This window comes from Thunnus albacares, chromosome 3, assembly GCF_914725855.1.
Source record: "Thunnus albacares chromosome 3, fThuAlb1.1, whole genome shotgun sequence".
In the NCBI taxonomy this organism is placed as follows: domain Eukaryota; kingdom Metazoa; phylum Chordata; class Actinopteri; order Scombriformes; family Scombridae; genus Thunnus; species Thunnus albacares.
Genome location: NC_058108.1, coordinates 3531341 through 3547878, shown reverse-complemented (window position 1 = coordinate 3547878; position 16538 = coordinate 3531341). Strand labels below are relative to the sequence as shown.

At 42.9% G+C, this 16538-nt stretch overlaps 2 protein-coding genes across 4 annotated transcripts in view; one reads left to right on the top strand and one right to left on the bottom strand.

Annotated features, from left to right (window-relative positions):
• Positions 1–6571, top strand: part of ube2o (ubiquitin-conjugating enzyme E2O) — a 38984-nt gene extending 32413 nt beyond the window's left edge. Inside the window, exons 20-23 of one of the 2 annotated variants that reach the window (XM_044345849.1) lie at positions 303–506; positions 1297–1354; positions 2544–3369; positions 3752–6571. In XM_044345849.1, coding sequence (XP_044201784.1) covers positions 303–506; positions 1297–1354; positions 2544–3369; positions 3752–3779 — 1116 coding nt within the window. In that variant the 3' untranslated portion in view covers positions 3780–6571. Of the gene's footprint in view, positions 1–302; positions 507–1296; positions 1355–2543 lie in introns of both variants that reach the window. The other variant, XM_044345850.1, reaches the window with a different exon arrangement.
• A 4571-nt stretch (positions 6572–11142) lies between these two features.
• Positions 11143–16538, bottom strand: part of LOC122978827 (sphingosine kinase 1-like) — a 37401-nt gene continuing 32005 nt past the window's right edge. For both annotated transcript variants that reach the window (XM_044345851.1, XM_044345852.1), the window contains exon 5: positions 11143–12332. In XM_044345851.1, the coding sequence (XP_044201786.1) occupies positions 11444–12332 (889 nt within the window). In that variant the 3' untranslated portion in view covers positions 11143–11443. The remainder of the gene's footprint in view (positions 12333–16538) is intronic.

Below are 16538 nucleotides of genomic sequence, written 5' to 3'. Positions count from 1 at the left end.
AACAACAACAACACCAGGGAGGAGGATGAACAAGTAGTGAGATCCTCTGTGTGTAAGAAAAGCAGAAAGGCTTTATGAGAAACTGATTAATATTTAAAAACTAATAAAAATTAAATAACAACTTAAAGATCGAGGCCGCCAGTCCTCATATCGTTGTTTTGTGAGTTACAGTCAGTATAAAAAGTGTCTGCAGTATCTTTTCTTTCAACAGGGCTTCACTTGACTATGATTTACTGCTTTCTCATTCAAAAACTTCTCAAAGAAAACGTGTCATAAAGTTCTTTTTGTTTTGTCCGACGCAGGATCTGTTCTCAGCTCTGATCAAAGGGCCGACTCGTACGCCCTACGAGGACGGCCTGTTCCTGTTCGACATCCAGCTGCCCAACATCTACCCAGCTGTGCCGCCTCTGTTCCGCTACCTGTCCCAGTGCAGCGGCCGCCTCAATCCCAACCTCTACGACAACGGCAAGGTGTGCGTCAGTCTGTTGGGCACCTGGATCGGCAAGGTGAGAGTTTTTTACAGATTTCTGTATGTACAGAAGTGAGACAACTTTCGGTTAATGTGGACAAATGTGTCTTTTTGACTTTAGTTCCACTGTTTTAGTTGTCGACCTCTAATTAAAGCAACATGGCTGAAGTGTGACACTGGTGGTGGTGTGTGACGCCTACCTGAACCAGTTTGTACCTGATATTTTCAACCAGATTGAATTAGTCAATGTTACAACTCAGGTAACATAATGGAAGTGATAAATGTAACTGTCACATATTCATTGTTTATGTGCACCAGTTGATTTTCGGTCTTTCTGGGGGTTTTTTTTTGTGCATATGTACATTTGATTGATTAACTGACTAATTCAATTAGTCGTTTAATCAATTAGTCGATCAGAAATGAACGCAGCTGAGGATTTGCTGCTTTTCTCTGGTTTTTATATCATTATAAATTGAATATCTTTGGACTGTTGATTGGACAAAACTAAGACTAAACAATAAATACATTAATCAAAATAATATATTAATGTTCCATGAAGTAACTGCACAGCATTGCAGGTCATAATCAGTGTAGTATTTATGTGCTCATCAGTATCCTTTTAGTTTACACAGCAATGCACATGTGAGCATGAATCTATGTTTGGATTATTACTCATAAGCGTGCGCTGCTGCTTCAGAGAGGTCTCCCACGGCGCCAGCAGCACATTCACTTCATTAAGTGTTCTGCAGTTCGACGACGCCTCCCGTTTTTCTGTTTTCCTCCAAACGTTGTGCTGAATTGTTGTCGTCTTTTGCGGCGATCCGCAGGGCACCGAGAGGTGGACCAGCAAGTCCAGTCTGCTGCAAGTCCTCATCTCCATACAAGGTTAGTTCACACTCACACTCTTCCATTAACCTTCTTTTCTCTGCGGCACAAAAATGTTTTATTCATGCGTTCATTCGCTCAGAAGTGCAGCGTCTCACACAGTCATTGGACTAGATGTATCTGCCTCACAGACTGATGTTACACATAAAAGTTATCTGCAATCTGGGCCGCCAGAGAAATTCATTCCAGGTTTTAATTCACTTATTTTATCAGATTCTCGCATGTAAAACGTGTCTTTAACTGTGGTGTTCATCAAGGTGCATGTTTGGTTAAAATATCCTCCAGCACACAGTCACACAGTGAAATAACCAATCTGAACTCACTATGATTGGTTTTAAATTGGCTCTTCTGGCCTCATAAATCTCACATGGCACAAAATGAATCTACAATTTATTGAATCCACAGGGGGGGAAAAAAAAGACCAGAATTAATTTTTGATAATATAAAACCTGAAATGAGACAGAAAATTAAAAAGGGATACGAGTCATTCAGCATGGAGGAAGAAAATAACGACTGTAACACTAACTGGTGTTGTAATTAAAGTTCTGATCGTGAGTGGGTTGGTGTTGTACCGTTTCTCTTCTAAATTTTCAGAATGAAAAACAGAATTGTTCACAAACGTAAGAAAGACGACAACATAAAGAGATAAAAAAGCTGATTCAATCCTTTGATCTGAAACATGGAGATTGTAATTTACGGTATTTACAGTGAAAAAACTCAAACCTGGAAAGTCTAAGAGTGTAAAACCGCTGTCTGTTTGTGGATCAGAAAGGACAAAACACACCTGCTGCATCATGTAGTCTGCTAAAACTGTGAGTCGCATGTAATCAGGAGGGTGAGGGTGATTTTAGAGTTAAGTATCATCAGCATAGTGGTGAACCTTTGACCAGTGTAGTTTACTGTGTAAATTACATCACAATTCTATTGTACTTGCTTTGATGCTGCCCTCAAATCCACGAAGTTTGAGTCTAAGAAAGAATCAAAAGTAAATTAGGGTCAGTATGATCTCACTATGGTGGAAAGACACCAAACCAGGTTTAAAACAATTCAACTAGACCAACATTCATAATCACTACAGACAGAAAACACTGTAACACTGTTTTTTCTTCTTTGGTTTTCATCAGGTTGTATGAAATTCTTAGTCTGATGTTGATAATAACCTCAGCGTGTGTACATGTGTTTTCTGCAGGCCTTATCCTCGTCAATGAGCCTTACTATAACGAGGCCGGCTTCGACAGCGACCGAGGCCTACAGGAAGGATACGAGAACAGCCGCTGCTACAACGAGATGGCCCTGATCAAGATGGTCCAGTCTATGACGCAGCTTCTCCAGAATCCCGTGGACGTTTTCAAGCAGGAGATCCAGGAGCACTTTGTTTTGAACGGCTGGCGGCTCGTCCACCGCCTGGAGGCGTGGCTTGAGCTGAACGACGCCGCCGAGAGGAGTCACGCGGCGCACGTGTCCTCCAGGGCTCACCACTCGAAGGAGCGGCCTTCGTCCGTGGAGCCTCTGGATGAGCAGCTGCCTCTGGGATCGGGGCCCGTGTCGGTGGCCCACAGCAGCCCCTGTAAGCCCGGGGAGGAGGGGGTCACCGGGGCGGGAGTCAGCAGTATTATGGAGGAGGAGCTGGAGGATTCAGGGCTGAGTCCCTCCACTACAGCGGCCTCTCAGCAGGAGCTGAGCCAGAACTCAGACTGCGACAGCACCCAGGGGAACGCCTCTCTGGGTGGTGAAAGTAGGGGCCCCGGTTCTGTAGTCCGTGGTGGGACGTCAGAATCGGGTTCCGCCGCGGTTGGCGGAGGAGGGGCGGGCTCCACGGGAAGCCAGCCAGTGGTGCGACCAAAGAAACGAAGAAAGAGCTACCGGAGTTTCCTCCCGGAGGGCAGCGGCTACCCAGACATCGGCTTTCCGCTCTTCCCGCTCTCTAAGGGCTTTGTGAAGAGCGTTCGAGGCGTGCTGCAGCAGTACCGAGCTGCGCTGGCCTCCGCCGCCATGCCTGAGCACACAGAGGACAAGTAAGTGCCTCCTCACCCGCTCCCCAACACACCTCTGCACTGTCCCCTTCTCTTTTCCTCCTTTTCTACCTTCTCATCTGCCTCAAGCTGTAGAGGAGGATCCATTACTTGTCTGGTGGGGCTACAACTTTAATTCTTCTGTACGCCTGTTCAGAGCTGCACTGTGCCCCCAGCACTGCCCACGTTTTCGTCCTTTGCCTCAATTTCTTAATCTTTTCTGCCCCCCCCCTCCCGCTGCCCCAACTCCACAACGCTTTGTCTTTTTTTTTCCCATAATTCCTCTCAATCAAACCACGACCGCAGGAGAGCAGCACCTTTTCATCAGGAGAGTGAGCAGGTCCTGGTTTGGATGCGACTTGATAATGTCTTTGTTCTCCTTCAGTCTCCCTGCAGATGTGTGCGACGGATAAAGAGCGGCGGACCTCGCGCTCGCTCCGTCACGTAGAAAACGCTCATCTTTCACGGACGCTTCACGCAGGTAAAACACACACAGAGCTTCTCCTGGAGGCGGAGTCTCTCTCGGGCCTCACCGGGACTTAAGACTTGAGTGGCATTGGTGTGGATGCAAAAAAAAAAAAAAAAAAAAAAAAAAAAAAAAAGGACAGAATGAGATGAAAAATCAGTGCCATGAACCCTCTCTTCCACCTCCCTCATCCACCTGGCATCCAGCAGCCTCCATCGTACGGGCAGGGATCCGCCGTCTCACCGCTCTGCGATCTCAATCAGCCTGAAAAACGTCACGCGGACTCATGATCTTCGCTATGTTTCGGACGAGGTCAAAGACGGCTGGGTTCCACTGAAAAAAAACTGCAAAGCCGAGCTTTCCTGGCTGGACTGCGGCTATTATCTGTAGCACTACTGATACTCTCGCTGTACCATCCTGCACTACAACAAACACACGGACAATCCGGTCTTGGGAGAGGTGACACCGTATAAATAAACATGCCGACCAGGAGGACTCTTTTTAAATAGAAATCACTGGTTGTACGCTTTCTGCCAAATTCTCTTTATCCACAAACACACACACACACACACACATAAATATTCAAGTAGAACGTACTGAATGTCAGTAAAACTGCCAACCACAAACAGCTTCGCCACTTCTTCCACTGGCATTTACTGGTATTTTTTCCTTCGCCAATCACTCGCACCGAACCACGCAGCGAAACATCGAGTGACAAAGTTTACACGCGGATCACCTCTGGAGGTCACACCGCTGGAGCTGTTTATGGTCAGTCAGGTGACGTTATGATGTGAAGTTTAACACAGCTGTCGCCTCTACATACAAAAGTTCCGTTCACTTCTCTGTGGAGGTTAGCGAAAGTTGTTCGATCACCAAAAAAACGGAGAAAAAAAAAATGGTGTTTTTGACGTCATTACACTCTGAAATATAGGTTTCAGACTGGAGTTTGACCCACAATGCTCCACTCCTCCTCCCTCCCTCCCTCCCTCCCTCCAGGCTTCACTCGGCGGGCGACGGAGGTGAATCCACATCACTGCAAATGACACAGAATAAATAGAGGAAATAAAAAAACAACAACAAAAAAAAAAACAAAAACATACCTGCATCCATTCCGTCATCTCATGTCAACATGTTGCCTTACTTGAATTGTTCTTAATGATCTCAGACCATCGTGTACAGAGCTGCTTGTGTCACGCTTTAGACATTAACCTACACAGGCCTAAACTCACAATCTAAGACCACTAAAACCCCCCCTGTTCCAGTGTTTTCCTCCTTTTTTAATAGTGCAGATTCCCGCTCAGTCCCGCCCCCCCCCCCTCCTTTAATCATCATCAGTCTCTCACACTGCGGCCGTCGCTGTATTCTCCTTTTCCCCCGAATTGCACGTGCAGAGTTTAATCACGTCAGATTTACAAACCGCAACGAGTGTGACGCTGAAGATTTGTTGATATAATTATCCCGCTTGATGATTATTATTATTATTATTATTTTCTGTTATTCTGTGTTTTTTTTTTTCTCCCCTGACTCGAGCTCCTTATCCCATGAAGATGTCTGGTATTTTACTTGAACAAAGAACTTTTGATGCTGAAGAGTGTTTCTGAATGAGAGAGTGACGGGAGAGGATAAAAACCATGAGCCAAGAGTTGCTGCGTTTTAAAGAGACTTAAAAAAACAAACAAAAGAGGTCATGAATGAGGGTATTTTGTTTTGTCTTCCAGCCCCCCCCCACCGCCCGCCCCTCCCCTCCATATACTGGCATTCCTGTACCAGATGTGGCAATCAGGCTTCCATGACATTTTGTCCTCTTCCTGGATTTTACTTTATTATTTCGCTGCCTTTAATGCTACAGAGGAAGACGTGTCGTCTTCTTCGCTGGCTGCTGTAGCTGTAGCATGTAGCCTTGTCTGCTTTCTCGTCTGTTTTTGGTTTTTTTTCTCTTCCCTACATGCTGCTGTCTGTAAAATGTCACCGTCTCAATTCTTGGAGGAGTGTCCCCCCTCCCCTCCTCCCTTTCACCTAATATTCAGAAAAAGTAAGGGCCAAAGAATAATGGTGTTTTGGAAAGTGCAAACACACACACACACACACACGCGGCTCCACCAAGAATTAAACGGTGACATTATCGCTCCATCTTTCGCCCTCATTTGTCAAAACTCGCAGAAACAGAAAATGTGAAGCTTTCTCGCTAGATCTCGAAGCAAAAGTCCGGCAGGATATCAAGCACATGATGCTATGTACAATTTTCTGTGTATGTGTGTATATTATTCAGATTTAAACCATTATTATTATTATTATTATTATTATTATTATTATTATCATTATTATTATAATTATTATTACTGCGAGAAGTTTGTTTTACAGCCAAAGCATGTAACATGTTGCTTTAAGCCTTTTGAATGGGCTTCACACAAGACTTGACTGTATGATGTCTACATTTCCACAGTGGCCTGTTATTGATATATTAAAAAAAAAACAAAAAAATGAACTAATAAAGTTATGATTTGTAGCCTGATTCCCTCTGTACAGACATCATGACTATATTGAAATCTATAAATACATACAGTATATATTTAACACAAACTTGAGTTCTAACCAGTCACGTGGACGCTTGGGGCAAACAGTATATGTACAAAATGCTGAGTGTGTATTGTACTTCTGATTTCCTTTTTTTATTGGTTAACATTTGTTGCGTTAAGACGACTGTATAGTGATGTATTAAACTTTGCAAGCAGTACCATAGTGACATTGTGGCTTTTAATTTATTTGGATCCTGTTAGCTGTTGTGTAGACTGTAGATGTTCTTCAGAATAATGATATTTGATATAAAAGTTATCATAAACAGATTTCAAGCGCAGCTGACGTGTCATAAACTGCACCACAGACCAGCTGTTTCTCATCGTTCGTTTTATTTATCAATCAAAAACACAAATAATAGAAAATTACAGACATTTGTCTAATGGAAAAATAGATATCTCTTTGAATAAAGAATCAATCATTCAATCTTCAGTGTGCCAGAAGAAAATTAAAAAAAAAAATGACAGCGACAGTCGAGGAGCAGCAGGTAAAGACTTTAAAAATCAACAGTCAGAGTTTCTCTTGTCTGTCTTCAGCTTTCTGACAGGAAACGAACATCAGGTCCTTCGTCATCTGAATCTTTATTAGTCTGATTAAAGTGGGACGACCTGGCTGGCCTTCATTTAGATTTTCAATCACACTGACCCACAAACAGAAATTGGATTCTGGCTGAAGGCCGTCGCTCTGATTTCTTCTCCAGGAGCGATTAAAGATTTGATTTGTGGTTGTTAATGATGAGGCAGCTTAAACAGAGAGATGCAGGTTCACAGGAAAGCACAGAGCCAGAATTACATGAATCATACACAATATAATATTTCTGACATGAAGACGGATGCTTTATGTTTTCATACTCATCAGTTTGGCCAATTTTCCCCGTTTCCTCCAAGCACATTCAAGTTTTTAAAAAAAAAAATGGTGGTGAGAAATGATCAACGAGTGAGCGCACCACCGTATTCAAACCACCGGGAGGCAGCACAGTCAAGGCACATCAAACGGAGAAAAGGACCACTGCATCGCTCATAAGAAACCTGACTATGCATAGAAAGAACATCCTCAGAAACAGATGAGAGCGGTCTGAGCCTGCAGCACACTGTGGTGTTTGTCAGATCAGCGGTTCCCAACCTGCAGGTCGACACACAAATCTGAAGGGACTGAAGCAGAAAAACATGTTTCTGCTGCACAAAATGAATGAATTACTGGATCATCTTACAATTTATTGGCCCTAAAATCTGTCAAATAAAACAGTCTCAGTAGGAAAAATCTCCTCTGATGTGGATGAGGGGCCAGAAACTGACTGGGGGAGGGGGGGAGGGTTCACAGGTCAAACAGGTTGGGAACCGCTGTGTTGGATTTATGTCCATTATTAACAGTCATGTGCCTGACCTCAGTTTTGCTGCTACAGACCACATTTGTCCCCAAAACCCACAGTAAAAAGAAAAAAACTGAAACAAGCGTGTCTTCAAGTACTGTTTCTGTCTTATGTGCTTGTCGCTCTTCAGCTGAATTCCTGTTGCAGAGTCACTCGTCAGTAAACGTTTCAACTAAATAAGCTGCTGTGTATAACTTAATAATCTACAAAGGGTTCAAAAAGGACATTGGCAACAAACGTGCTTTGTTCAAATGTTGACGGAATGTGCAAAAACATGTATAGAAGAATATCTTTTTAAAGGAAATACATTTTGGTTTTGCTTGATTTAATTCTTAACAGTATTAAACATAGTCATGGCGTGATGGTTCAAACATTTCTATTCAAAATCCCACCTTTCTTCCTGTTATTCATGTTTAAAATGACAAATAGCTGTTAGATATCAGCTCCTGTGTGTGTGTGTGTGTGTGTGTGTGTGTGTGTGTGTGTGTGTGTGTGTGTGTTTTCTCTTCCTCACAGCATCAGGACTGTTTGCTAATCCTCCCAAACAATCTCTTGTGGTGAGGAGGAAGAGGAAGGGCGCCCTGTCAGGAACACAACACCGCCTACCTCATGCAGCATTTAACAAGTCAATATCTCCCCCTCCTCCTCCTCCTCATCATCATCCTCCTCCTTCCTCCTTCCTCCATCCTCCAGCTCCACCCTTCACTCATCAATGTGCTGTTTAACCAGCTTCGACCTCTCAAACCGTTATCTTTAAGGCATGATTACTCAAAGTTCACCTCACTTTGACCTTTTAACCTCTTTGTGTCCAGATCTGATCTTTGTGAATTAAATTAAACACAAATAAAAAAAAAATCAGATCACAAACATTAAAAAAATCAGACTTTGCTGCTTTCTCAGTCATCATTTCTTCTGTGTGACTTAAAGCTGGATGGTAAGGACACGTAGGTGATGAAGAGTCATAAATCCGCCGTACTGCACTGCAGAGCACTGCAGTACTTCAAGCAGCGGATGGATGGATGGATGGATGGATGGATGGATGAAAGCAGAAGAGAAAGAGGAAATGTGGTATGTTGGGATGGAGGGAGAGAGGGAGGATGCAGCTGTGGAGAACATTGAGGCACTAAAACGCATCAATCACCCGACCGGGGCCGTCGCTACAGGACAGAGAGCAGAAACACCACCATCATCAATCTGTGAGGCTCTGCTTCCTCCAGGAGATGTTTCTCTGGAGCGAGATGCTCTTATTTACTTTTCTGATGTTTCCAACTTCCTTGTCTCGTTAGTATCGACACCGGTTTCATTCATTACAGCCTGTAAACTGGTCTGAGATGTAACCAGTTATCAGAGAAATAAGGAAAAAGCACCAAGCAAATAAACGGTCAGTTCACCCAAATTTTTACATATTTTCCCGTCTTATCTGTAACTGGATCATCAGTTTCTCTCAAATTCTGCCTCGTTTCAACACAACTGAGACAAAGAGGTGTTTTTGCTCTGCCTTTTAAAAGCACTTAATTATGCTCTTATGCAAAAAGAAGATTAAATATGCTTAATAAACCATTTTTAAGGCCAATTTGAAACTTTTGAGATTGTTAGATCAGTCTATAACAGTAACAGTAACAGTAGCAGCATCTTAGTGTTCCTGTGTCACTCCGCAGACGTCACTGTGAACATTTTTCATTAGAAATACTTTCTAGAGAAGAAATAGTCCCATTGTTGACGAGGAAGTCTGTCAACTTTCAGTCACCTCTGTTGTGTTGAAGCAGAAATCAATCAAACCAGAACTGTCTGGATACAACAACAGGTTCCAGAGAAAATATGTTCATATAAAAACATGGTATCATTTAGGTGAACTCACCCTTTAACGGTGTTTAAAAGTGTTACATTACTGCTAACGGGACAACTTTCCCTTTAAATCAGAATAAAATCAGTTCAAACTGCTTTGACAGACATGAATCTGTTCACATGTCAAATTAAAACAACGTGATTGGTTTAGGAAACCGAGACAGAGCTAACGAGGCTTTAAGGCAACAAATATGAAACTGTGGATCTGAGACTCTGGTGCTACACAACAAACACACACAGGATCTGATCGGAGACCAGACTTGTCAAACGCGCTGTGGGATCATCTCACATCGCTTTGATATGAAGAAACTAATGTCAAATTCTGTACAAGTGGTTGAATCTAACACGGTATTATGCAATGTGCTTTCTCGGGATCCGTCTTGTGTCCTGTGTGCCGCCGTCGTCGTCCCAGACTCCACACACCGACCCATCGAGGATTCAAAGTTAACGACTTTTGGCCTTAATTGAGAGTTTGAGGCTGAAGAACAAATAACAGTTGCGAAGCCTGATCGTCTCTGTCCAAACTAGGGCAATGACAACACACACACACACACACAAACACACACACACACACACACAGAGTCTCCATCCTACTGCAGAGGAGCCATGGAGGCAGAAACGCAGTCCGTCGCTGTTGCATAAGATGCTGTAATTCATGTTGATATGTCATCTTCAGCACAAAGAAGAAATACTCTCCACACAGCCATAAACAAGATGAGACGCTGGAGGCTGAAGATGGTGACGGATTTACTTTCAGCGGAGGTTCAACATTTAAAGTGTGTCTGTGTTTTATCTGTAAAGTGATGCTGACGTATCTAACGGTCGGTAATGGAGACCCCCGAGTGTTTAATATTAAATAAATAGAAGCATGAAACAATGAAATAATCCAGTTGTGAAGGAATTCTACAACAGCAATAAATCTTTACATCTAAGATCATTAAAAATAAATGATTTCATCTGGTTTCTCTTCAAAATATCTGAGTTTATGGTCATTTTATTTGATTCCAGCAGCTTTACTGGTCGTTTTGTTTTTTTTAAAGATCCAGTAAACATGTTTTCTCAACCAGCTTCTCGCTCTGAACAACGAGTTCCTACATCATCAGCTGATGTTTGAACAGTTTTGGTTATTTCACAAGAGAGATTTGTGGGTTTTTGTTTTTTTGCTCTTCTCACTGGTTGGAAGTGGGCGGGAATCAACAGCCAATAAACTGCGATTACAGATTATTTGACCTATTATTGATTAGAGCTCAAGGTGACATCTACAAATGTCATGTTCACCATCATGTTTGACACATATGAGTGTAAAAATCCTCATATTTGAGAAGTTGCAACCACCAAATTTTCCTTAAAAAAATAAAATAGTTGCTGATTAATATCGTGTCGCTCAAATAATCAGTTAATGGACTTATTGTTGCAGCACTGCAATCATTTTGAAGTAAAACGATCATTGAGAAAATGTATTTTGAAATAAGAATGACATTAAACTAGTTTGAAAAATGTATTTGATCATTTATATTATTTATTTTGTCTGCATTTATTTAGATGATTTATTTTGAAAATACCTTATTTATTTAATATTGAGCACTTTGGTTCTCCACACATATCGCTTGTTTCTTGTACATCACAACGTTTTCTGATGAATTGTGAATTTTCTTTGTACCGCTGAGAGCAGAACAGCAGCAGATGAAAGTGAATCAGTCTTACGTCCTCGTCTTTGCTTCTGTACCTGAACATTTCTGATCTGAAACGCTAAAAATGTGTTTCTGGGGTCTGTTTGATTCCACGTCATCAGCCTTTAAAACAGCAGAGATGAAAGCTTCAGTTCATCCAGTGATTAATCTCGCCAGCCCTCTGTGCACCTCAGCTTGCACCGGCCCGTATTCCACCACTTCCCCGTCTACTGTTATTATCCCTTTGGGCGAATGCGGCTCCAGCCTGAGCGCCCGCACCTTAGTGTGCACCAGATGTTGACAGTTTGTAGCCAGATGTGCACCTTTCTCCATGGCTAGGAACAGCCTCAGCAGCGCGGTGCGGGATATTCCTGCTCTAACGTAGAAAAGATGGATGGCGCCGTCGTCCAAGATGGCGTCCGGTGCTGCCAGCAGGTCCTCCGCCAGGTGGGACTGGTACATAGCCAGCATGAGGACAAAGTCTTCCTCCGGGACCACCACCCAGTCGCTGGGCAGCGGCTGGTCCAGAGGCAGCAACAGGGTGTCCGGCGGGCCAGCGAGGGCTTTGGTGGCGCTCCGGGAAGGCGTGCCCTCCGTCCTCCTCACTTTGAGGGAGTTGTTGGAGTGGCAGGAGTTGTGGAAGGTGTTCTGGAGGGAAGAGTCTCTGGACGGGCGGCTCAGGGGAGAGGCCGGACACAGGGAGGCGGCCGGATTGTTGCAGTGCAGTCTCCTGTTATTTCTCAAAGCGCGCCGGTTGTTGTAGTCCTCGGCGGCGGGCAGGTAAGCCAGCTTGCCCTTGTAAACGCGGAGAGAAGCCAGCCTCACCAACGTGCCGACGGTGAACCGGGCGGCTCCCACGTGACGGTACTTCTCACTCTCGATGTCCACGTCGGCCACGAAGCCCCAGGCCAGCGAGAGGAAGGAGAAGAGGCGGGGGCTGGAGGAGAGATGGATGGAGACCAGGTCCATACGGGATACCAGACCTTTACAGAGCAGGAAGCCACAGCTGACCAGGAGCTCCTCGCTGGACACCGGCGAGGATCTGCAGGGACACCAGAGCGATGAATTAGTCATAACAGGCAGAGCTGGACTTCCTGAACGCATCTAAGCTCAGAGATCTTTCAAGCGCTGCCTGAACTCTCAGGATATCAGTTACAGAACACATGAAAGGAGGTTTTTCATAGAAGTGACTGATGTTGTTGAGATGAGACGTCAGAAAGTATGAAGTCAAACAACAGAGAGTAAAAATGATGCAACAACTCCTCAATACTTACTGAGCAGCGACTGAACATGTCAAGTATTAAAGGATTATTATTTACTTCTTTTCCAAACTGTAAACTAAGGTGCTGAAAAGTATTGAGGTCCATTTAATACTGTAGATCTTCATGAATGAAAGAAAGACTTAAATTCTTCTTCTAGTTTTTTTTCTGCTGCTGCAGCACAAAGTGGCGACATGAGGCTTGATTTCTAAAATAAAACAAACAGCCGCCACAGAATTACTTCCACCTCAGAGTCCGTTTAGTCGATACATCCGACCAAAAGCGCTTGAATGTGTGACAGGCGGTGTTTACGGCTTCCAGGCGTAGAAGTAGGAGCTCGTATTTAAGGCAGCAGCAGCAGCTGCGCTCTAATTAAACAGGAAAAAGTCTCTAAAGATACAGAAAATCTAAAACGGACACAAGTGTAAGGCTGCAACTAACAATTATTTTCATTATCAGTGAGTCAGTCAGTTATTTTTAGGATTAATCTGTTAATGATTTAGTTTAAAAATGCTCAAGGTGACGTCTTCAAACGACCAGTTTTGTCCAAACAGAAAAGCAGCAAATTGTCACATTTTGAGAAGCAAAGAAAAAGAAACTATTCAGCGTTTTTCCTCAATAAATGACTTCTATGATACATTTCTTGAGTCTTTTTCAGCCCTGCACCAGTCTACAGTAAAGAATAATAAGATATAGACACCAAGATGAAAACATGAAGGTGTGCTTCTATATTTTCTGGGAAGTGGGTCGAGGCCGTCTGTGTTTCGGGGGCTGTGCTGTAAGAGGATTGTTATACAATACTGGGGTAACTGTGACCTTATTTTTTAGTCGTAACTACACAGAAGGGAGAAAGCAGGTAGATGTAGAGGGTGTGTGTGTGTGTGTGTGTGTGTGTGTGTGTGTGAGGGGGGGGGGTCAATAAACCAGGAGGCTGGTGGGACCGAATCAGCTTATGGGCCTTCAGACTTGACAGGCCAGTGAGACAACAAAGACCCCATCTGGGAGAATGGAGACGGAGACGGGGGTGGAAGGTCATGATGACACCCCTCACACACACACACACACACACACATACACACACACACACACACACACACACACACACACACACACAGATTGGCCTGCTGTTACCACCCACAGTCAATTACGTCGATGACCGGCCGTCTCGGTGGAGTTCGCCGGCCGTGACTCTGGAGATTTATGCATATTTATCATCCTGGATTTGTCTCGCTGTCCAAATAGTCTCATCTACATTTTCCAGGGCTCCGTTTCTTTCTAATCATTGTTTGGTAAAAAGGTCAAGAAATAATATGATTTCCAACTGGCCTTCCCCCCTCCCGCTGTTCACTCACTGGCAGAAAAATATTCTACTTTTTACTCCACTACATTTATTTGCCAGCTGTAGTTTCTGGTTTCTTTCAGATTAAGATTGCACCTGAATAAACATTGTTGAAGATTTAACGAGTGGTTTCCAACCTTTTTGGCTTGTGACCAAATCCTAAACACGTCTCAGGAGGCTTTACAATCTGTGCAGAGTAGGATGCTGTATCTTTAAACCCTGATTCAAAAATCTCCCCAAAAAAACCCTTTAATGGGGAAAACAATGGAAGAAACATCAAGAGGAGCGACAGAGGAGGATAGATGTGTATGAACAGACCAAGAAAGAAATGACAAAATTATAATAAATTGTTAATGTATATGAGGAAAACAGTTACTACCTGAGGCTCCTCATCATGTTTCAGATGAGTTGTTCCAACCTCTAAACTTCTCACATGGTTTCATTGAAATATTTGCGGGATATAAATCAGAGAAAAGTCTAAAACAATAAAACAGAACTTTAATTTCCTTTTCCATGAATCATCTCAAAGCTCTTCACATTGATCTCCTTGGTGTTGAACCACCACCTCTATTTAAAGCAGTAAAACTAACTCGACCTCGACAAGCTTTAACAGTAAAATGCTGATTTCACATCGTTTCATCTGGAGCTGCAACGATTGGTCGATCAAAAAAAAAAAAAAAAAAAAGAATCTGCAACTATTTTGATAATCAATTAATCATTTCAGTCATTTTTCAAGCAAAAAATACCACAAATTCTCTGCTTCCAGCCTCTCAAATGTGAAGATTTGCTATTTTTCTTTATCATACATGACACTAAATTTAATTTATCTTCTTGGTTTGGACAATTATTAAGACAAAATTGAAAATAAGCCTTTGTTGCGTCAGTATTTACAATCTTAATAACGTCATATATGATAAAATATGAGTCATGGGGGCCGTTTTTAGTATTTTTACATAATCACATAATTTATGGATCTACGTTCTTCTTCTACATCTGCTGAGAATGAAACAGAAAATCAGCTTTAAGGTGAATCAACTGTTCTGCTGCTCACTTTGCAGTATCTGCGAGCCGCCAGGGGAGGGAGACTCTCGCTCGCATCCAAGTGTCACACCTGTCACTTCAGAAAGCCTCGGCGAGCTGGTAGATGATGTTTCAGCTCCTGCTCATTATATCTGCTGTTACAGAAACACATTAAACCCTCACTCAGCAGACCCTGTTCAGCGCGTTGCATAATACCAGATATGTTCTAGCTGTCGCTCGTTTGATCCACATGCAGCACGTAGCCTCGGTGAACCCTACATTCAGCTGGGAATAATACCAAATACATTCTGGCCAGAGCAACCGCAGGACGGCCTGCAGCAACCAGAGAGAGAGCGAGAGGGAGATTCTGGATACCGCGGGAGTGTGAGAGGAGAGTAAACAATACAGAGTCTGGTCCCTTCCTCTCATTGTTGCCGCCGCTCTGCCTGGAAGACCATTGTTTGATGAGAAGCTGATTGGCAGATGCAGTTCAGGGGACGAATCAATGTCACCATCAGTGTAAGGAGTTTTCTTTAATTTCCTTTTATTGCTACTCTATTTAATTTGGCATTTATTTAAATCAAACAAACAAACAAATAAACAAAAACTGCTGACTTACTAAGTGACAGATTACATAATGAGTGAAATAGTAAAAGGTTAAGATGCAGCTCAGTGTGACCTACAAACAGTAGAGTAGCTGAAAAAGGAAGTGCCTCAAGCACTTCATGAGCTTTTTACATTTCCCACGTGACACCAGGTGACTTTAGAGTAAAAAAGGGCATTTTAAACACAAACAGCAGCACATGCAGAGTAACAACCACCACTGTTAACAAATGAGAAAGCTCAGTTATATTGAGAGCAGTCGTGAAACCACACTGACGACCTACACTGGTCTATGAGGTTAATGTGCGGTGATTGTGTGAAATAACATCTTTACTCCATAAAGAGGTTTTCTCACAAGGGTTCACGACCTCTTTTGCACCGCAGACCATGAAGCTATTAGAGGTGTCACCGCCGGAAAAAAAAGGTAAAACGTAGATATTAAAACACATGTTAAGACCTTTCTACCCTTCTTACTCCAAAAGGAACTCTCACTGTGGTCCAGAGTGTAATATCATCAACCTTTTGATCGATCGCCATGAACATTCACGGTTCCCAGAAGATGAATCCTGATGACTACAGTGATCTCTGACTTTCCTTTAACACCACCAGCTGATCAAAGATTTCACTTATCTGTCGAAATGTCTCATCTACTGGATAAGTCGGCATAAAATTTGGACATTCACGGTTCCCAGAGGATGAATCCTAAAGATGAACTGTAATCACTTTGTGAACTTGTGTTAAGTGCTAACTGGCTAAATTTTTGCATGCTAACAAGCTAAACAAAGATAAACATTCCGGTATATTTTCTTGTTAGCATGCTGCGTTAGCATTTAGCTCAAAGCAACACATATCCATGAACGTTATCACGTTAGCTTGTTGCAACAGTAATAACAGACGACTGATGACTCAACTTAGTCCAACACATCACTAAGTTGTTGTTGAGGGTGAGACGGGTCAAACATATCAATCACTTTCTCCTCCTCTGATTCTGATCAGCTGCTGTTATCAATATTATGATTCATTCGTT